The sequence below is a fragment of the Cyanistes caeruleus genome, chromosome 4, assembly GCF_971803275.1.
Source record: "Cyanistes caeruleus chromosome 4, bCyaCae1.hap1.1, whole genome shotgun sequence".
NCBI lineage: Eukaryota > Metazoa > Chordata > Aves > Passeriformes > Paridae > Cyanistes > Cyanistes caeruleus.
In genome coordinates this window covers 24,042,277-24,064,257 of record NC_141704.1, presented here as the reverse complement: position 1 = coordinate 24,064,257, position 21,981 = coordinate 24,042,277, and the positions used below count along the sequence as shown (strand labels likewise).

At 45.1% G+C, this 21,981-nt stretch overlaps 1 protein-coding gene across 2 annotated transcripts; it reads right to left on the bottom strand.

The window, feature by feature from the left end:
- Positions 1–234: 234 nt before the first annotated feature.
- Positions 235–19,904, bottom strand: WNT2 (Wnt family member 2). 2 transcript variants are annotated; one of them, XM_086887038.1, is made up of 5 exons: positions 18,990–19,904; positions 17,158–17,381; positions 13,878–14,155; positions 10,782–11,046; positions 235–3,901 (listed from the first exon to the last, which is right to left on the bottom strand). In XM_086887038.1, exons 1-5 carry the CDS (start codon positions 19,067–19,069, stop codon positions 3,672–3,674), a joined length of 1,077 nt encoding a protein of 358 aa, XP_086743164.1. In that variant the 5' UTR covers positions 19,070–19,904; the 3' UTR covers positions 235–3,671. The 2 variants fall into 2 exon arrangements, with proteins under 2 accessions (XP_086743164.1, XP_086743165.1); XM_086887039.1 differs by having other exon boundaries at positions 17,158–18,257; positions 18,990–19,411.
- Positions 19,905–21,981: the final 2,077 nt, after the last annotated feature.

The window sequence follows — 21,981 nt, the reverse complement described above, 5'->3', positions numbered from 1 at the left end:
TAGTTTTTCTTAGCAAAAGCACCCTCCCCAGATCCAGATCTTCACTAATCCTCAAACATTCCTCTTCCCCTTGCCACCATACACTGAACAAGCTGGACATGAAGCCCGCAGGCAGCAACCAACAGCTGTGGTGTGGGCACGCAGCTGGATGCCCTTCAGCAGCTGTGCAGCACAGGACCAGAAATGCAGCCTTTTACTTCTAATTCACATCTGCAAACAAATACACACGGGGATGGGAGGCCAGGATGAGATACTTTCTGTTATTTTTCCAGGAAAAGAAAAAGCAGCAATCTCTCAACCTTCAATGCCCACATGCCCTAATATACACCACCATTGCTAAGTCATTCCTCATTTTCCATGTAGTAAAAGAAAATTAAACTTTTTTTTTTACAAGATTTCACCTATGACAGCCAAACACACTTTTTAGGGTAAAGTTTGCTGAAAATAGTGGGGAGGGAGCAATCCCAAAATGCTTGGCAGGCTAACGGCTTTTCAGGGCGCTGCTAGATCCTGAGTTCATGCAGCAAATTAAAGGGAACTCCCTCGAGAAAATTGGACTGAGTATTTAAAAAAATAATCCTACAACCTTTAGCTTCAGCTAACATTACTCTGACACTAAAATGTCTACCCAGAGACAGCTGTTTCCTCTTCATGACTAAATACATGAATAAATTTATTCCATAGAACAAAACTACAGTATTATTTCATTTGCCATGCCTATTTCTGTTTCTTCTTTTTTTATTTCCTCTTTTATTTCCCCTCTTATATTCTTCGTTGGATTTGCTTAAGATCATGGAGGGGCCTTTCTAGCGATATTTAAATCTTTGAGTGTCTTTTGCCAATAAGAAACAGAAGAAGTTTCTGGGAGTGCATTCCTTTGTGGAAGAGGCAGCAGAAATGCCTACAACTGTAAGAAGTCTACCCTGAGCTCTTAAAAACCCCAAAAAGCATAAATCCAGAAAAAACTGTCATCAAGTAAGTGACCAGCTTAGCATTTACCCATTTGTTATGCTGTGAAGTATTGTGGGTTTCCTCTGGTGAAGCAGTTTTGATGCAGGCATTGCATCACGGTTTATCACATGCCCCAAATGGGAACATCAGCCTGCTGTGCACACCTGAGTGGGCTTGCTGCTGGACAGAGTGACAAAAGACACCGAAAAGGCCAAGGGACTCAATGCCCCCATTGTCCTGGTCCTACTGGTAAGACCAGCCTTCAGGAACCACAGGTCTCTGATCCAGAGGAAGGTTTGGAACAGGAAAATGTGCCTTAGCGGAAGAGGACCAGGTTTGGGAATAAAAGTTAATACACCTTTAATACAGTGACTCGAAAACACTTTATCTGGGACTGCAGAATTCAGGTGAGTTGATTTTTCTGGAATATTTGAGAAGAGATCTGATTTCATTACCCTTCATTCAACTACCTAGAACAAGTTCTCTTGTAAGAATGAGCCTTTTTTCTTTTTTCCAGAACATTAAAATATTTTCAGTTTTATTAAATAGGTTCTTTTAGACCACTCAGGCTCCCTGAATCTTTAAAAAAAAAAAAAAAAGGCTCTAAAAGGTTAAAAATTATTATACTGCTTTTAAATTCCTTAAGGCTTAAAGTATGATATTGTTGAGGCTACAAACTACATGTGGATTTCATTTCGCAGTGAAATCCCAATAAAAATTCTCCTTGGAGCTCACCTTTAAATACAATTAGATATGAATTTTTCCTTATCCAGCCCAGAGCCAGAATTGGCAGCAATGAAGAGGCCAGCAGTATAAGCCCTGAGCTGCCTGTGGGCACATAAATACACATTATACATACACTGCACGTGCAGGGACACGTGGGCAGGGCTGTTCCCAACAGCAGTTGGTTTTTAGACAGAAGTGTGATGATTGTTACCTCTAGCCATGATCATTTCCATATACACTAACTGAAACATTATCTCATTGTCCAAAAAAGAACTTTCTGGAGCCTCCTAATCTTTTAACACCAGCTGTGCCTTCTGGAGATGAATTGCCCATTTTAATTATATAAACTTTTTTTTTAAAGCCTTGCAGATGTAAATGACTGCTCCCTCAAGACCACTTAATGCCAAACACCCTTCTTTTTAAATAGTCTTTTAAGAAAGTTCCAAAACCAGAACATACACAGAGTATTCACTTTATTGCCCTGGTTAGCTACTTGGATATTATTTTTTCTTGCACTGCTTGTACCTGCAGGGTTCTTCCAGTCTGTTTTGTTTTCACATGGAAATTTCACCTTCATCTACAGTGTGTTCTATCACTCATTCAACCTCCTTTTCCTATGTTACTTTTTCATTACCTTGCCTGTCTCTACTTTTCATGGATTCTTTTTCAGAGCCTTATACTTACTGGTACAGAGCCCATTTTTCTTCTGGTTCATGTTGCTGGTCTCTGCCCTGAGGAGAGACAGCTGGTCCCTCTCTGACCTGGTTCCTTTCCACCAAGGCTGCAATTTCTGGGCCTCATAAGCCTGCACATCTTTACAGCAACTTGTTGTTTTGTGCTGATCCCAGCCCAGCATATGGACCTGGCACAACCTGTAATTGCCTCCACTGCAAGCTAATACACTCCAAATCATAGGCATGTAGCTTTGCAGAAAATATGCAGAAAAAATCTAATTCAAATTTTGCCATCTGAGTAGAAAGTATAATTTTGAGCACATTTAATAGATCTATTAACTTTAAAAGAACATAGAAGCTGGTAACTACTTTAGAATCCAAGTCATTACTAAGGCAAGGCATTTCCTTCTCCAACACTGTTCGTAAACATTTTTCCACTATTGTGTAGGTGAAAAAGTGGAAACCTTATCCTTAGGTAGTCGAGTGTCCTGTACCCAGATTTCACTAGGGTGAAAAACCATTCTCTTCAATCCTTCAGGTCAGGAAACAAAAAATCCTCAGCAGTTAATATTCATTACCTTTTAAAAGCTTTTAAGGCAAGTTTTCACAAACATATAACTATGACATTTTCTTTGATTCCAATAGTTCATCAAAGTGTTGTGGCTGAATACATCTCCTGCAGTTTCCTTTGTTTTAGGCCATGGGCCAATTCCTGCCCCACAGGAAGCCACAGTGGGCTAATGGTGGCCAGGGTGGCCTCAGGTGGCCACCTTACTGGAAACTCCAGTCCACTAGGGATGAACAAACACCTTCCAGTTAAGTTTTTCACCAATCTGGCTGCAAATTTTCTTTCATGGGGAAATCACCAACCAGTGCTCAAAGTCCTGAGCCATTTGGTATCCAGGACTCAACTGTGACCTGCCCAAGATCGTTCAGAAGATGCTTGAGCAAGCCCAGTCCATGCAGCTGGTGGTGGTGATCTTGTAAAAGTGCCGTATTTTCTATCTTCTTGTGTTCCTGATGGCAGGAATGAATTGCCACTCGGATTCTGGAGGAGAGTTACACAGTAGTTGGAACAGTCCTGGCATAAGTACATCCTTCCAGAGCTGCATCAGTTCATGCGGAGACAACTCTGCAGCAACACTGTCATGCAGAAATGCGAAGTAAATGCTGCAGGGTTTATATCAATTTTTCAGCAGCTTCTGTGCAATGAACAACAAAGGCAAAACAGGCATAAAAGTAAAAACGACCTCTGATGCATTCCCTGCGTGGGCCAGGAAGGGCAAAGGCTGTGGTCCTCACCCATCAGTAGCCTGTGCGTCATGTCCGGGAAATCCAGCCAGCGCTCTTTGGCGCTTTGCAGGTGTGAATGTCCACCACCTCCAGGCAGTCCTGGCAGCGCACAGCACAACACCAGTGGAATTTGCACTCGCATTTTGTCATCCTGCTGACGCGGGAGGTGTCGTAGCCTCTCCCGCAGCACATCACTTCACAGCTGTCCATGCCACGCGAGGTTTGGTTGCACACCCGACCAGCTGTCCCAAGGGACCCTGCAAAGGGAGCGCAGCAAAGGTCAGGAGGTGGATTTTAAGGAAGGACAGTAAGCATATGAAAATAGGCATAGGAGACAATTTGTGATGTATTTGATCCTTTAACATCATATCACCCAGGATTCAATATCAAGCCAGAGAAATGCCTATAAATGTAAAATGGTTCCCATATTTCCCCTAGGAATCAGGCCTGGAGATGAGGAGGAATAAAATGGATGAAATACTTAAAGGGTCTGCCTGATTCTGTTAATATCATCGCATTTTGCTTCATCTTTCCCTGGCACTTTCTCCCCCTCCAGAGAGCAGACATCCTTCCCAAGGCAGTCCTGCTCCCTGAACCTAGGACTGTCTGAAATGGGATGCCCAGGTGGAGCATCCTTGTGGTGCTTGGGATCTCATGGGCTTCACTGAGGAGCTCTGGGTGTGCAGGAAAGAGAAGACCACAAAGTTTGGTGGTTGCAAGGGACTCAATGGGTAAAGTAACTGTGCTGCCAATGAATAAAGTCTTGCAGAAGTGAGTGCAGAAGCATTTGGCATCACTGTTGTGTCCACCCACAGGCCCCATTCCACCCATTCAGGTCTGTGTGGGGTAATACCAAGGGTTCTTCTCTCCTTTCATGAGACTACAAGAAACTTGTAATTACAAATTACAGTCTGCTGTGGACAGAAAGAAGGAGACGAACCATACCACACCTTGTCACGTTCTTGAAACACTCAGGAGGAGTGGCTGAAATGCCTGCACCTATATCCACATGGCGTAGAATGTCTCTGTAAGGCGTATCTTAGTCCAAACAGTGACTGTACTGCATAGGAACCACTGTTCATCTAACACAAACTGATTTTAAGGTACATTTTAGGATCAATACTATACCTGCTGACAGGTTATTACCACCAAACTGAAAACTTTATAAAAATTAATTGCCTCATCCAATTTCCTATGTATAGCTATTATGAATCAAATGCAGATATATCCAAAAAATGAACATTCTTCTTACATTTTCCATAGACCTGATTATAACTCCATTCTCGTCTTGGGCAAGGTGATATTCCCTAAGTAAAGACTGTGGTCAGTAAATTAATGAAATATTTTACAATGTGTATTTGCAGGTGCACACCAAACATGACCAATTTACATTCTTAAGGAAAAAAAATACATGCAAATATTAATTAAAATTTGAACGAGCTAGGATAGCAAACTAATCTTAATTAATGAAAGTGTAAACTGCAGTTAAATTGTAATTATTAATAATTTAAGCTGAATAAATTCCAATTTTCTTTTTTTTTCCCCTATGGTGGATTTATGGTTGTATGCACTGATGCTGCTGTCTCAAAGCAGTTTATAACATACAAGTCTTCACTGTGTCTCCATCCCTTGCTGCCTCACCAGCATCAGGAAGACTTACATTATATGGGGGCTGACCCCAAACCACTAATGAATGCAATGAGGGATCTCAGGAACCCGACCAAAGTCACCTTCTCAAACTGTTTTTTCATGGGATTGACACATCACCCAGCCTCTCAGCCACAGGGGTGCAAATTTTCCTCTTTTTGCACCAAATTTAGGACAGTCTTCAACTGCTGTCCTGGAGAAGTGCTTCAGCCCCTAGAACACATCTCAGCTTCCCTCCAATGGCCTAGATTCCTGTCTTTATTTAAATATTTCAATATTCATTGGGTAGAGGTATACACCCAGGGAGCTTCTCTGTGCAGTGGCTGGCTCATGTCTGCTGCAGGCAGAGCAGAAGGGTGTTGGTGGCCACCGGCCACCCAGCTCAGCACAAGTGCCCACAGCCACCCATCCCAGAGCCACGCGCCAGCCCCTGGCCCTGGCTCAGGATCCTGAGCTGCAAAGGTGCTGCCAGGCCACCCCAGAGGGAACTGACAGAGGGAAGAGAAAACACACTGAATGGAGCCAGAAAAATGCAGCCTGATAAATCCCAAATCTCCTTTGGGATCTGAGCATGTTCATGCTGCTGCCTATGGACCAATGCTCTGCCTAACATCTCTGGGGAGATGGGCTTTAAAGTAAGCCCCTGGTATTTGGGGGAGCATCTCAGTTGGCTGTAACAGCCAGTGATGTGGTGTATCAGGGACACCCTGCACCAGGAAACCAGCAGTAACTCCTTCTCCTGGCCTGCTGTCCCTATAGCTGGTGCCAGATCCCCTGCAGGAAGGCCCGGAGAGGAGAGGGTCCCCCAGCAGTGACCCACATGGGCACACTCTACACCCAGCAAGCCCTCAGCCGTGCAGTTCTCCCTTCAGAGCCAGCTGCACTGTAGCAACTAATGGCATATGTGATGCCAAGAAGCCTTTCCCAGATCTTTTTTTCAGGAATCACTCCATTATGGGGGAAGAGAGGCTTCCAGTGGCCCCCAGTGCCCCCAGAGGCTGAGGAGTTGGCCATGCAGAACTACATGATGCACCTGTGGTCCCACAGGAAGCCTGTGGCAGAATAAAAGCCAGATCCTGCTTCCCACTCTCCTCCATCCACGATGCTGAGCAAACAGCTGGGATACCTGAATGTAAGTTATGCTGTTTGTGTCAGCCCGCAGCAATATGCATCACAGCCCAGGCTGTGCAAAATACAACCAAATTCACAGAAAGGGTTATTAGACACTGGAATGGATTTCCCAGGGAGGGGGTGGAATCACTGGCCCAGGAGATACTTAAGGAAAGACTTGGTGTCACACTTAGTGCGTGATCTAGATGACATGGTGTTCACTCAAAGGTTGGATTTGATGATCTCAGAGGTCTTTTTCAACCTAACTGATTCCATGAAGAACCTTTAAAGGCACTTGTCCTGCTCTCTCTGCTCAGACCAAAGAAACAGTACAAAGGCCAAGCTTGTGACCCACATGATTAACATTCTGTATCAGAAATTCACACTAGTGGAGGAAAAACAAAGCTGCCCTCCACCTCAGCACAACTCCCAACCAGGAGCAGAGTTGGGCTGTGTCATTTGGCTGCTGGAGGTGAAGGAAGACCCCATGTTCCCCCACATCCATCAGGAGCTGCTCAGAAAGGTTTGACCACATTCCACAGCCCAGGCACAAGTTAGTTTTCATGTTAAATGTCCTTATTTCCAGATGTAAGGGGAAATCACACAGCACTAAAGGACAACCTAAGCAGGATGCATCCACTGCTTTCAACAGGAGTTTTGCCCTAGCTTAAAAAACAAAATTATTTCAGACAGTCAGAAACTGGTATCATCTGATGCTGACCACAAAACATCAACATTTACTACACAGCTAGGACAGGAGACTTAACAGGATTAATCCACAGATTGTGACAAAAGTGAAAACAAGCTCATATGAAGGCTTAGTTTTTGAGCAAAACCAAGCTTTTTTTAAAGTTCAAACAGCATCTTCAGAATCTCTGCAGCTTCTCTAGTGAGAAGGAAAATGAACTATAACCAGCAGTGAGGAGCCAGACAAGTTACTGCGCTCCTTGGCAGGCCCAAGTGATGAAGGCAGCAGAAGACACTGCACAAAGTAAGGCAGAATTTTCTGCCTGCTACCTGCAATGCACCTCCTCAGCACTTACAAGGCAGGAGTAGGTTCTAACTTGTAAAAAGTTCTTGTACAACCTCTTTGTTTTCATTTCAAATGTTGGAACTGCCATGCCTACACACATTCTACCGGCCAAAACATCCACAGCTTTTCATACTGCCAATTTCACAGCCTGTACATCAAGTCCTTTCTTCTTGGTTTGCACAGTTATTTTTGGAAGTCAACATGTGTTATGTTGAAAAATATTTTCTTTCCATTCTTAAAGCCCTAAAATGTATTTATTAGTATATAATGAGAGCTTTTTCCTTCAACTTCTACTGATTAAAATCTGGTGTCAAGCAATAACATCAATTATTAGACTTTCACACACACACACATACACAACAAAAGCAAAAAAAAAGTGCAAAACCAGTGAAATACCCAACAATAGTTTCCTCAGAAGTGTTCTTGGGGAAAAAATAATTAAAGGAAATGTTCACACAAAAGTAGCTCTGAAGCTACTGGATCTTATGGACAACACCCAGCTCAGAAGGGTTGGAGAGAACAGGCAGTACACATTGGAGGCAGCTTTGTCTGGAGGGGCTGGGATTTCCCAGGCCAGCACTAAAGAGATGGCCGTGTGTTGATAAAAACAGAAGTTTACATAGGATGATTTTTAAAAGCTCTCTGGGATGTTCTGTCTCTGTTTCTATCTAATTTTGAGTATGAAGTTGTGAGCAAAAATTATTTCAGCAGTTATGTGTGCACAGTTAAATTAATTTTGAACACTCCTGAAAAATCTCCATTTGGTCCTTTGTGAAATATTAAGGCAAGAAAAGGGGTGGTCAGGTTATTACTTTATCTTGCTATTGAGTTACTATAAGTGATTTCCTATATTACACCCCTCCTGAAATCAATTACTCTTTTCCTTTCTAGAGAAAAAACAAACAAACAAACAAACTACGTTTTGGGGTGTTCCATGTATTTATGTCCAGCTGCACCCTCAGAGAGAATGGTAGATCCAGGGTGGAAGCTCCAGTGGGGAAAGAGAAGGTATCTGTTTTTTTCCTGGGTATGCTGCTGATGGCAGAATCCTTGAGCACTTTTAACTCCCTGGTTCCTATGTACTAGCACAATCAAGCCACAGAGGACATTGGCCTGGACATTTTACAGTTTGTGAAGTTGTCTCCTGGTCAAGTCATGATGCTTCATAAGGTTTGCTCTGTGAATCCTTCATTCAGCTCCAATACTAACCAATCTCCAGATAATTTTTTTTTTTTTCCCTGAAGCACTAAATTGCTTGAATTCCCTGGAGACTGAAAGGCAGAGCTGTATTCAAGGACATACATTGTGGTATTAGATTCAGCTGACACGGAGATGCTCCCCACCTACTTCCAAACTCAGACTTTCATAATCTCATTTCATTTGCAGTCATTTAACAGGGCTGGCACTCTGCAATGCTCAACAAGGCAAACCAAAAAATGAAAAAAATGTGGTGCAGCTACCAAAATCATCTCACTCAAAGCCAGATCAGGTTGGTTGTGTGGTTCTTTCTTTGCTCCATGCAAGCAGCATCCCACAGGCCATCAAAGGTATACTGCAGTTTTCTAAAAATATGCTCTTCCAAACAACCACGTTCTCTGAATTCCGGGCAGCAAAGAAACACCACCTCAGCTGCAGCCTTACACTGAGCTGAGCCAAAAAACATGTCAGACTTTGCCATCTCTGGCCAGGCTTGCCAGTGTCTGGCAAATGCACAGAGTACACTATGATGAAAAATGCCCACTCTCCTCCACAACAACAAGACTGACAGAAGAGATTAGGCTTAGTACAAAGATATTATTAAATGGATTTTTGATTTAGAACTGGGTAGTGTAAAAGTTCTTTTTCCAGGGGAAAAGAAATCATGTTTTTTACAATGAAAAAAACGTAGTCTGCAAAGTTAATATCTGCATGATTCCACAATATGCCCATTTGTTCACATGGATTAGACTTTGCAGCACCAGCCACTATTCAAGGAATGATTATGTGTTCATGCAGCAAATAAACATCCCCTGCCAAAATAATAAATAACATTTAAAATGATGCTGACGACTTAACTAACCAGAAACACTGTACAATGTAATTGTACTGGATAAAATTCTGGATTCATTGAAGTCAATACAGTACATGACAAGGAATTCACATATTGTTCTTATTTAAGTACAGCTGTTTTGAAATGTTTATTCCGAGCAAACTTGGATTGTAAACACACAGCAGTGCCAAAAGGAGTTGAGCTGTACTGCTATCCAGATACTTAAGGATTTGTCATGTGGGGTGCAATCTGGTCCTATTAATTAGTTCCACAACTGCTCTCATACATTACTCAGTCTGCCTCTCTTTTCCAAATTTCTGGTTTTCTAGTTGCTAGTTTTTAATTTCCACATCAGGAAATACTATACATGGGTCAAGAGCAGTCAACAGGATTCCTGGTGCTTGGCAATGCTTTGAATTCTATAACACTAAGTGTGTCTCTACTGAATCTCTGAAGCAGGAAAATCCAGTGTTAAGAGCAGCACCAATACTTTATCTCTTCCCACGGGGTCTGGCACAACTCTTCAAAAAACATGATGGCTGTCATGGACAGAGCCAACACTGCCTCTTAAAGAGGAATAAACAGCTGTGTCACCCAGCCAAGCGTGCTGCATCCCACTGGCCTCTCCCCTTTCATCCACCTGCAGTCCTCCAGCTGCCTCACCCCATGTTACCCGCAGCTGCCTTGACTGGTGCAAGCAGGGCTGGGCTGGCACAAGCTGTATCTCCCACGTTAGATGGGGACACAGTCCAGTCCCACAGTTCACAGTCACAGAGAGCTGTGGGAATGTGCAGATGAAGGAGGGCACCACTGTGTTAGCATAACGTGGAAGGAAAGCAATGCAACAGGAGGTGGCATTACAGGGACACCATGGGACTTGGGGCAGCTCTGGAGTAAGCTGTGTGGCACAAGAGTGAGTGTGGCTGTGCCCAGTATGGACCTGCCTCCAGAGCACAACTCAAACTTGCACTGAAAGCAGCTGTGCCTTACGGCAGCTCCAGGGCTCTATAGCATCTGGCAGAAACTGCTGAATTATATTAGAACAACTGGCTGTTGTACACCTAGAGACATCAAGGAACTATTGTGCTTGTACTGAGTTCTTCCAAAACATCTTCTTTCATGTTTCCTGCTGGTTATATGCATGGATTTATATATTTATTTATTTTTATACATATATGTGTATGTGTGTGTGTGTGTGTGTGTGTATGTATATATGTATATACACATATACACACACTCTCAGTAAAATTATAATTTTTGACCTTTGAAGTACAAATGTCTTAAATAAAAGCATTCACATGTAATGATAGAGGCTTACCTACATCCCTGTCCCTGATACAGTAGTCTGGAGAGCTCTCAAAGTATACCAGGTCATTCTTAGTTGGCTTCTTAAATTTCTTATTAGCCACAGTGAAACCTGTGCCATCTTGATTCATGACCACCTGAATTGCTCCATTGTATTTCTTCCACAGATAATCTCCTGTTTTCCTAAAGTCTGCCATGGCCAGCCAGCAGGTCCTTAGAGTACACGATCCACTCACACCGTGACATTTGCACTCCTGTTTCAAAAACCGCTTCACAGCCTGTTTAGAAATGCACAGGTAAATGTAAATATACACAGGTAAAACAAAGTGTACTTAATTGCTTCTCAGCCCTTTTCCATCCATCCTGTAGTGCCAGGCCTGTGTGATGGCTCTCCAAATTACGGTCTGTAGTGACACCCACTGGTAGCATCAAGTCATCCCCATGTGGTTGGTCTGCTCGGGGTGCTTTACTCACCGTACACACAATCCTCCCATCGGTGGGCTTACCTTCCTGCTCCTGCCACTCATCACAAGGATCGAGGTGATCTATAGTGCTAGGACACACACTGGACAGGAGGAAATTATCAGAAACGGCCAGAATCATTCAGCCCCTTGGGAGGCAAAGGTGCCCCCTTTCCCTATTGTTCCAGCCGCAGAATCGCCACGCTGACTCTCTGACCCTCTCCAGCTTCATGAAATTGCCCTTTACCCTGAACAGTGTTTCAAATATTGCCCAGAAATTCATAGGCATTTCATATTTAAATTACTTTTAAATGACTAAAGCATTGTACCTGGGCTAGGCATCAGATCTATGCTGAATTTCAAAATACAGTATACTTAAAATGCTTATACAGCTTTAAACAAACATTCTAGAATAAAATCTTCATTAGTTTGCATTGGAGAGATCGCCCTTATCATTAATTTAACATCTGGATAGCATTAAAGCCATTTCAGCTTCATCTCAGACATTTAAGCTATCTGTATGATGTTGGAGAACAATACATGGGTTCATAGACAGTAAATAATTCATGCCCATACATAATTATGTAGATATTTGATTTATAAATATTATGCCTTAAGGGTTCATGAAATAGGAACTTTTTAGAGTTTGTACAAGAGGCATGTCATCATGGGAGGAAGGTAAGAGAGAAGAAATCTCCATGATTAAAAGTGAGATTGATGCACAGTGGGGCAGCCTTTTTTAGTCAAGCGCTTAGTAATAACATGAGAATGTATTATAAAACAAAATGACTTTTAATTTTCTTTCCAACTTGTAAATGATATGACTACTTCAAAGAAGTCACTGGCATTCCCACAGCCCCACTTCATTGCAATATCACAAATATGGGATTTAAGCAGATGTTTGGTTTTAATTATCTGAACAGAAATAAATTTAACTATTTGTATTTTTAAAACAACTTGCTGGAATAGTGGAAGAAACACATAAGGAATGCAGATCTCTTTTTTCAGTGATGTTCCTATACTGATATACAGCATATTATGTTCTATTATACAAATGGCAGTATTATAAATATTTGTTCTATTTATTTTTTAATTAACACAGCTGGAATAGTCTTGTTTTAAAAGAAATCTATCAACACCCCTTTTGGGGGCAAGAAAATAAAAAGGGCCCAGATGGTCTTACCCAGGTCAAAATGCCAGGCTTGTGGGCAGCTGAGGTGGTGAGATCCCTGCAAAGCTAAACCTACACTACACTGCACTGTGAATATGAAACAGTGTCTCTGGCCAAAAAGCAAGCCCTAGAGCATCTGAGAACATATTCATTATTTTTAATTGAATATATTTATTAAAATTTCTTGACCTTTCTCTAAAAATCTACCTTACCAGTACTACCTTAGTATTTGGCAGAGGTGTTTTTTAAAACTTTATAAGATGCTCAAATACTAAAGAAAGGACTTCCCATCATGAAACTTACTCACCCTTAAAATAAATCTTTGTTTGTGTTGTAGACTTCAGCCTCTTTTGGACAGTAACATAAACATGACCACAGTACTGCATGTGCCTATCACTGATCTGAATAACCTCATCTGCCTACATTAAATATTAGTTACACCTGCTGGCAATAAACAGCAAGGAGGAAAGATGCTGAAGAACAAAAATTTTTCAGGAAAATCATCTACTTGCAGTACAAAGAAAGATCAGAAAACAAACAACTTAATTCCTACTAAATATACATTAAAGAAAACCAAAGATAAGACACAAAAAGTCTATATAAATAATTCCAGAAGTGCTCAGTCTACACAATAAAACTTTTTTCTCTATTATTTCAGATGTCCTGGGAGCAGCAAATTTTTAACATGTTTTAAATAATGAAACAGCATACTCCAGTCTCATGCACTATTCTTACTTTTTATAGATACCACCACAAAATGTTAGTGCAGATATTCCTCAGCCCTTGCACCAGAGATGGGCAACACACCTGGCAACTATCCTACTTATCTACAATGTGAAAGTAAAGACTCTTTCAGCTGCAATTCAGGAATGGTATTTTCATAAAAAGTTTAGAAAAGGGATTGTAGGTCATGCTCCAAGGACATTGCTTTTTCGGAGGGACATGTATTTTGGATTTATTTTCTTAAAAATTGAAGTAATTAGCTTTTATCTCTGCTCACTTTGTGATTAGGTTTACGATACACAAATATAGAAGGGCAGAATGGACATTTTTCTCAAGAGTTATTTTGAATTTGCTTTTTGTCAAGCCTGTTCTCCAGTGTGATCTTCAGCCTCTCTTAGGAATTTGTATTCTGTATTTACCAAAAATAAAACTCCTGCTTATCTAAGAACTAGGCTGAAAACAAGACCTCCATCCAAACTGGTCATGCAGCTTAGACTCCTGCTTAACTTTCCACACAAAGAGCGACTGAATTGACTCCAACAGGAATACTGTTAGGCAGTCTGTTTGTAGATCTGTCACACAGAACCTCCAAGGCAGACAGAAACAGCAGCTCAGGCTCCTGCTCATCCCATATTTCTTCATAACTGCTGAGCCCAGACAGCAGGGGCCAAGCATTAACTGCCCCAGAAACTAGAGTGTTGTCCTAGAACATCTCTAGGCATCTACCTTCCTTCCTACCTTCCTGAACACCCACCTTCCTTCCAGCTCTGTTGTTGTGAAGGTTCATCAGCGCCCTGGCATCTTTTCCTTTCCGTTCCTTGGCATCCACAAAGGCTCTGGCAAATTTAATGCCATAGTCAATGTTATCACTGCAGCCACCCCAGTCAAAATGGCCCTTGCTGTCCTTGGCAGAGCCTTTCTTCTTGGGATCACAGGAGCAGGATTTCAGCTCCCCTTGGCTACATGCCCTGGTGATGGCAAAAACAACTCCAGCAGAGGAGATGGCGTGGACGAAAGCAGATTCTCGACTACCTGAAACAAAAAAAGTCACTTTCAATATCATTGGGGTATCTACTTTGAGTGGCTGTCCTATATCCAGACAGTTAGTCTGGACTTTTTTGCAGAGTGAAAGATAAAATAGGCTGAAATCACACAAATGCACATTCCCTGGAGCCAGAATTAGTCATGGCTTAAACTTGGACTCCTCCCTGGTAAAATTCATCAATATAGTGTTAGAGTTGGAAAATATTAAAGATTTGCTTCTGATATTGATTAATATATTTTCATGGATCAGTTGTTTTATACAGATATGTGAATAGGACAGCTGGCATTCCTATCATGTTTCAAGAATTTAGAAGAATATATTAAGTGCCATTTGAGAGATAAGTTTAGGAAATTATTAAATAGGGAAACTAAAACATCATGTATATTGCAAAATACTGCAAGTAACTCTTGAAACCAGATTTTCCTCTCCTGAAGCTCTTGAAATAGACTTTCCTGCTTAAAACATGCTAGGGAGAAAACCTGGGTGTTATCTTCTGAAAAATAAGTTAATATTATGTTTTCTGCCTAGAATCAAGCCCGTAACCATAATTCATACAAATAAGTTCCATTAAATCAATGGCAGTGCTTGTGTCATACGTGAGGCAGGATTTGGTCTGGCAGCTGTGACTTCTTCATGCCAGCTGCTCTGGCAGCTTTCCCATCTCCTAATCAAGATATTTTATTATACCAAAGATTACCTGAATTTGTAGACTATGCCCACCCTTAGGTGATTAGGTACATATTTCAATGTAATAATTGCTTTTATTTTAAGATTTAGTAGTTTGCAATACAAAGCTACATTACACTACCACAAATCCATTTGTGGAAATGGAATATTTTCCTACTTTTAAGGTTTTTAGCATAGGAAGAATGACAAGTAGATTTTTGTGCAATATCTTGCACAAGACTTGCAGTGAGAAGGACCTCTTTGCAGGGCTTGTAAGCCTTAAGTAATGTTAGCACAGTAAAAGAAGACCCCAAAGACAAATGTTAACTGTGTTTTTTTTATAGGGGCAGACTTACACCATAGAACTTATTATTTAGTATTTCAATTGCAGTAGCACCAGTATGTTTAACTTACAAATGAACTGAACTTCCACATGCTGTGCAAGCCTTTCACAAATGGCAACTAAAAACTTACAAAAGGACTGGGAAAACCATGCTTCCTACACTGCCTTCAAAACCAGGCAGAAGTTACCCTGGCTTGTTACAAATCATGCTCTTTTGAAGACTTATTTCTGAGAAAACTTATTCAGGAATATCAAAAATTTGTAAAGTGTTAATTAAAAAGAAACACTTTATTTTGTTGGAAAAGGTTTTTTTGAGTTTATTGAAATTATTAATTTTAATAGAGCACTATCTTGCTACATTTCCATAGCATTCACAGCCTGATCAGGCTCACTGCAGAGCTCAGAAGCCTGATGCTGTCATTCTCTCAACATGAGCCAACAGTGAAAACTTCACTTTTGGAAAAACTGCATTTTTCCTTTTTTTTTTTTTTTTAATAGCCTCATCATTATTAGGCTATGTTCTGCCAGACATGTTTTCCTGAATATCAGAAAAACCTCATTGAAAACTTCAGCCGATGGGTGAGGTTACTGGTTACTCACAAATAATTGCTGAGGGAACATGAAGCTGGTCACAGGAACCAATGGCTAACCAGCAGAGGAACCTAGTGCAGAATGAAAATCCCCCTGCTTGGGTCAGCACCGCTATCCGCTATTCTCCTCTCTGGGGAATGGTCCCAGGGTACCGTCCTACTGCCCTCCAGGCTGCTCACAGCTCAGGATGCTGCCGGGAGCATTCCAGGGACTCAAGTGCCAGGGCAGGGCCAGCCCCACCGGCTGCACACCAGGGAAGGCCATGTGCACAGGGTGTGGCACTTGGGGAAAGAGCTGCAGTTAACAGGAACCTCGGCACGTTTATCCCCCGGGTAAGGACATTCTGACACAGGAACAAATCCTGCCATTTCTTTGAGTCGAAAGGGCCACATTTGAGGTTTGAAGACTCACTAGGCTGCCTTATTCCGACCTCCAGATGACACCACCACCCTGCTTACCCATCCTCCCTCAGCGCGGGAAGCACAACGTAGTCCTCAGTTGCTCGGAGTCTGCACAAGCCCGGCTCACCTCTGTCAGATGTGTGTGCCCTGCCTCTTTCTCCCCCGGAGCCTGACCTGAAATGTCGCGGTGCCTTGGCGGGCAGTGCTGCCCCGGCATGGGCGCACAGCCCTCAGCCCGCACACAGCACAGCCCTGCGGGACTGCTCCCTGCTGCTGCGCTTTCCTCAGGAAACGCCGCAGCGGGAAGCGGCCTGCAGGAGGGATTGAGGGATTGAGGGATTGAGGGATTGAGGGACTGTCTGTCGTCTGCCATCGCAATGCACTGGGCTCCTGTTCGCACCTGAGCTGCCCCTTTCAGCAGGCCCCATCCCGAGTACTGCTATCCTGAGGCTGGGCTGTGATGGAAAGACTTCTGTCCTGCTGCCACATTCTCATACCTCAATTTCCCTGTAGGCCTTAATATGTGGGTTTGATAGCCATTATACACCAAAAAAAAAAAAAAAAAAAAAAAAAAAAAAAAAAAAAAAAAGAAAAGTCGGTAACTGCAGAGCCAGCACCGAATATGCCAAAACCTCGCATTATCTCCCTGATTTCATACAGGTTTTTAAGCAATACAGACCTTCACGTTATCATATATGCTGTTCTGTTGTCCCTGAGACCCTAAAATTACTCTGCATGTCCTCTTCCTTTCCTCCTGAAATGTAAAACCAAGACCACGGATACAGGTGGATGGCCACCCTTCGCATCACTCCCGCACACTGCCCACGGCTGCCAGCTCAGAACAGCCCCTCTTGAGGTTTCTCAAACCCTTTGGAGAAACACTCGTACCCTCACGCCGGCTCTCCACACCCCGTTTCCCTCGGCCCGCGGAAGCTGCAGGCCGCAGCCGCGCCCTCGGGCAGCCCCTCCCTCATCCCGCGGGACTCACTGCGCAGCAGGACGCGGCCGAGGAGGCGCTGCCCCCGCTCCAGGGCGTTGCAGTCCCAGCGGTGCCGGCGGAACTGGTGCTGGCACTCGGCCGTCCAGGCGGCCACGCCGCGGCCGATGGAGAGCATGGCCTCGGGGTGCCGGCGGCACAGCTGCCGCTGCCGGCTCACCAGGCCCGGCACGTTGTCGCACATGACCCGCGACGAGCCCACGGCGCCCATGTACCTGCGGGAGGGAAGGGGCAGGGCAGCGCCGGGGGCCCGCGCCGAGCCCCGGGCACCGACTCCGAGGGAAGGAGGGTCCTCAGCGCCCCGGAGCCTTCCTCCGGCGGGTCCCGAGCCGCAGCTACCTCTGCCTTTTTGGTGGAAATCCTTTACAATTAGTCATCGACCCTGTGTTTTTTGGGGTTTTTTTGTTTGTTTGTTTGTTTTTTTAATAACGTGGAGCATTCAGGAGAACCCCAAGCCCCGCTATTGCAGATCCGTGCAGTACTTTTAAAAAAAAAAACAACCAACAAACCAAACCTTGAAAAAATTAAATTACATCATCTGTATCCAGATGGTCTCTATTAGTCCTGAAATGTTTCGAAAGGTACCTTTCATAAAATCCAAACTTCTATAGGTGTCTTTTGAAGGGATCAAACAGAAGAAAATGTCCTTTTCTTGAATTTTCATTATTTTATACGATCATAAAATCGTTAAGGCCGTGACTTCCAAAAAATATATAGTTAAGTGGCATTTAGAAGACACCATGACAAAAAGATATCACAATAAATAACGTTTATACGACTAAGGACACAGATAGTCATTTTATTGAAACATGCTCCGATAAATCGGGCTTTGATCGCATATCAGCCAGAGGCAAGGTTAAACACGTTCCCCAGAATTACAAGAAGAGGTTTAACTCCTCCCCTACACCAAGACTTTCCAGCCTGGGCTTGGTTGGGGTCCCCAGTTGGAGGGGCAGATTTATGTTTCCATTCTAACGCGTTTTGCAGCGAGCTGCCTGGGACGCCCCACGCCGACATCAACTATCACTGGAAGCCGGGCCCTGCGCTGCGCAGCCCTCTGCCCTGGCAGCTTGCAGTTCAGGGAGGAGAAACTGTAAAGGAGGGAGGGGCGGGGGAGGGCGAAGAAGAAGGAAAAAATAAATTAAAAATAAAAAAAAGTAGCGCCGCTGTAGCCAATTCCCAGCGCCGCCGGGGCGCGGAGGGGCGGCTGCCAGCAGCAGCAGCGCTTCGCCCGCGCCCCTCGGGCGTATTCCCCTGCCGCCCCCCCTGCCCTCGTCCCGCTCCCTCCGCGGCCCCGGGCAGCGCGGTGCCCGCTGTCCCTGCCGGCCGGTGCCCGCTGTCCCTGCCGGCCGGTGCCCGCTGTCCCTGCCGGCCGGTGCCCGGCTGTCCCTGCCCGCCGGTGCCCGCTGTCCCTGCCCGCCGGTGCCCGCTGTCCCTGCCGGCCGGTGCCCGCTGTCCCTGCCGGCCGGTGCCCGCTGTCCCTGCCGGCCGGTGCCCGCTGTCCCTGCCGGCCGGTGCCCGCTGTCCCTGCCGGCCGGTGCCCCCACACCGCTGCCCAAAGCCCCGGGCAGCCCCCGCGGTTGCGCTGTGCTTAGGCGGAGGAGGAGGTCGGAGAGCGGGGACGGGGTGTGGGAGGAGGTGCCGGGACCGTCTAAATCCGCTCGCTTTAAGGCAGGACTTTCTGGACCGGAGCAGCTGGCAACAGCGAGCTCCGCTTCTGCGAGACTAAGAGGGAGAGGCTTCCCCCACCTCCCCTAATTCACAATTAATCCGACCCCACCTTCCCCAAGAGCAAATAAAAATTTCTGGAATTGTAAGCTTACCACCATGAAGAGGTGACTGGTGGGGTCGCCCAGACCAAGACCAAGGGAAGAGACCACCAGATCCCAGAGAGAAAGTTCATGTTAGAAACGTTTCGGTCCACATCAGGTCAGTTGCGGGGGACAGAAGAAATCCCATGGAGCAAGAAGGACGAGCAGGGCCAAACGCACCTTGAGAGCTGCTTCTTTCCCGTGGCTCATGCACCTTCACATCCCCACACGAGATCGCGGGGCTTACTGATCCCCTGCCGGGATACGGGGCATGCCGCTTGCTGCATCGCTCTGGATTCCTCTCGGTTCGCCCTGCACCGAACCCCTCAGGACATGGAGTTCAGCCCCGCTCCCGTGCTTCATCTTTGCCCCGATCCAGCTCTTCCCTGCAGTCACGGCAAAACTGAGGGGCTGGTGTGGGCTGCTCTCAGACTGGGTGGGTTCTGCTTTGGTTGGTGTTTTTTTTCCTCTGAAACTCTGATGGATGAAATGATGTCAAGAGACACTGGGGGAAGAGGAGGAGGTAACACCTCTGATTAGGCAAGGAATCCCGAGGAGCCAGTTGCTTTCCAGTAACCCTACAAGCAGACAGTGAGTTCAAACCCGCCAGCAGATGCTACACGACGCGCTGCGGAGCCGGCGGCCCCGGCAGGCTGTTACAGACCGGCAGCACTGGGCACCTCTCGGGGTTTGGCACGACGGCAATTGATGGCTCGGTTCGCAACCGCTAACACCGAGCACGGACCGGAACCGCGATCCGGTGCCAGAGGAGAGGCAGAGAACCAGAGCGGTCCCGGTATGGGGTGGACACTGTCCGGCTGCCTCCCCTCGCCCCGGGCCCCGCAGAGTCGGGCCGGCTTCTCCGCGGGCACCGGCGCCAGGGCGCGGCCGCCGCGGCCGTCCCTGCGCAGCCCCGCGGAGCTCCCCGCCCACGGGCTCCGAGCGGGGCAGCCTGCGCCGCCCTCCGCGCTCCCATCCCGGGATGGGGGAACGCACCGCAACCCGGCCCCAGGGCCACTGCCGGGCCCCGCCCGAGAGAGGGGCGATGCGGCCGGGGCTGGAAGCAAACTCGAGAATAAGGGATTTAGCAACTTTTTCACTTCGTGTCCTCTCTGCAAAGCAAATACAGGCTAACACGTATTCCAAACAACGAACCCTCATTATCGAGCTGGAGATGTCCCATTTCGGAGACAGCATTCGTTGGCTGAAAAAAGACAAATGCCCAAGGTTGCTAAGTGAGTTAGGGACTACACGGCTCTTGGTACTAAAAGAAGCCTGCAGCTGTCAACTCCAGGTGAAAATCCTGGAAGAGCAAGCTAGGAAGCACCCTTTAAGAGCCGCTGTTCTGCCTGCATGTTAAAGCCTTTCTCCTGTTACTCGGTATAACTTCTCAAGATCACAGACACGGAACTAGACGCAAGCACCATTTCAGAAAGAAAATGCAAAATGTAGAATTATGTAAAGTTTTGATGTAGTAACTTTCACCCATTTGCCAACTTAACTTGAAAGAAATACTCCAAACAACCCTCAGAAACCAACACCAAACACCCACCCACAACTGCAATGGCAAAATCTTTTGACTGCAAAGACTTCTGAGTAAGAATAATTGAAACTTGGGACACATGAATGCTTCTACAACAGTACTACTTGCCCAGAGGTAATTACAGCTCCTCTTACTAACTCCAGCAGGTCTTAAAAGCAACAGATGAGCATTTATCTATTTGATAAAATGCAAACAGTGTAAAAACACTCCAATTTTTACCTTCTGGCCAACTTACTTCTTACATTTACAATACACTTTGGATCAATTACCAGGGCAGAGAAACACCAGTGAGAGGACAGCAAATTCCAGCAGTATTTTAGACCCATACAAAGACAGGCTACAATCCTCCCTGCTACCATCTTTCTCAAGTTTGCAGTAAAAAGCTGACTTCTTAGAATTTCTCATGCCCTTCAGTATTAACAGGAGGTCCTTTACCTGTGGCTACCGCATGAGTGGCTTATCAGTGATACCCTTTTCTTCTCCTTAAGTAATTTACCCCATCTGCATTCCAGCTTTATTGCTATTCAGATTCTTTCTCCAACCCCTCCACTTCATGCCACCCATACAGAAGTTCACCTTGGATCCATTGCTTCTACTAACAACCAGACTCCCATTATAGAGAATGACAAGACATGCGAGTTTGGAAAGGAACCTGGGAGACCACACTGGTTTTGCATGGCCAGGTTTAGGTAGCAGGGGGGCTATAGGGATGGTTTCTATGAGAAGGTGTCAGAAGCTTCCCACATGTCTTGACAGAGCCCATGTCAGCCAGCTCAAAGCTGGACCTGCCACTGGCTAAGATCAAGCCCATCAGTGATGGTAGTTGCACCTATTGGACCACTATTTGATAATGTGAAAAAACCCTTCTGCAACAGCAATCATGCCAAAGATTGTTAGACCATGTGAGAGGAAGAGTGGAGACACCCAAGCCAGTGAAGAACAAGAGGGAGAAGGTGCTCCAGCACTTGGGCAGAGATTCCCAAGCAGACAACAGTGAGTTAGGTTGTTCTGCAGCCCAGAGAGGTCCATGGTGGAGCAAACTCCACCTGCAGTTTGTGGAGAATCCCATGCTGGGTTGAAGGAGGTTGTGACCCTGTGGGAAGCCCATGCTAGAGCAGAGTCATAGCAGAACTTGTGCCCTACAGGGGACCCACAATGGATCAGTTAGTGAAAAACCGCAGCCTGTGGAAAGGACTCATGCACGCCGAAGAAGTTCATGAAGGACTGTCTCTCGTGAGCGAGTGCTGGTTCCTGACGCAGCCTGGAGAGGCTGCTGGCCTCCCTTGCTGCAAGAACAGACTGAATCTAGAAATCTGTAGGTGTCTTCAACAAGTATAAGGTGTACATTTTCTCATACAGTTAAGAAATCACACCATGTTTGTACATAATCATAGTGGTGTAGCCAGAGCAATGAAAGCCCCATTTTCTCCATACCTTCTGAAAGCAAGCTGAGGTTTTTCA

Excerpts from the sequence above, each read along its gene's own strand:
- WNT2 (XM_086887038.1), bottom strand. The coding sequence starts at position 19,069 with ATGAACTTTCTCTCTGGGATCTGGTGGTCTCTTCCCTTGGTCTTGGTC. Across the intron at positions 17,382-18,989 it reads CCAGTCACCTCTTCATGGTG|GTACATGGGCGCCGTGGGCT; the intron begins GTAAGCTTACAA and ends TCCCTCCCGCAG. Across the intron at positions 3,902-10,781 it reads TATCAGGGACAGGGATGTAG|GGTCCCTTGGGACAGCTGGT; the intron begins GTAAGCCTCTAT and ends CTCCCTTTGCAG.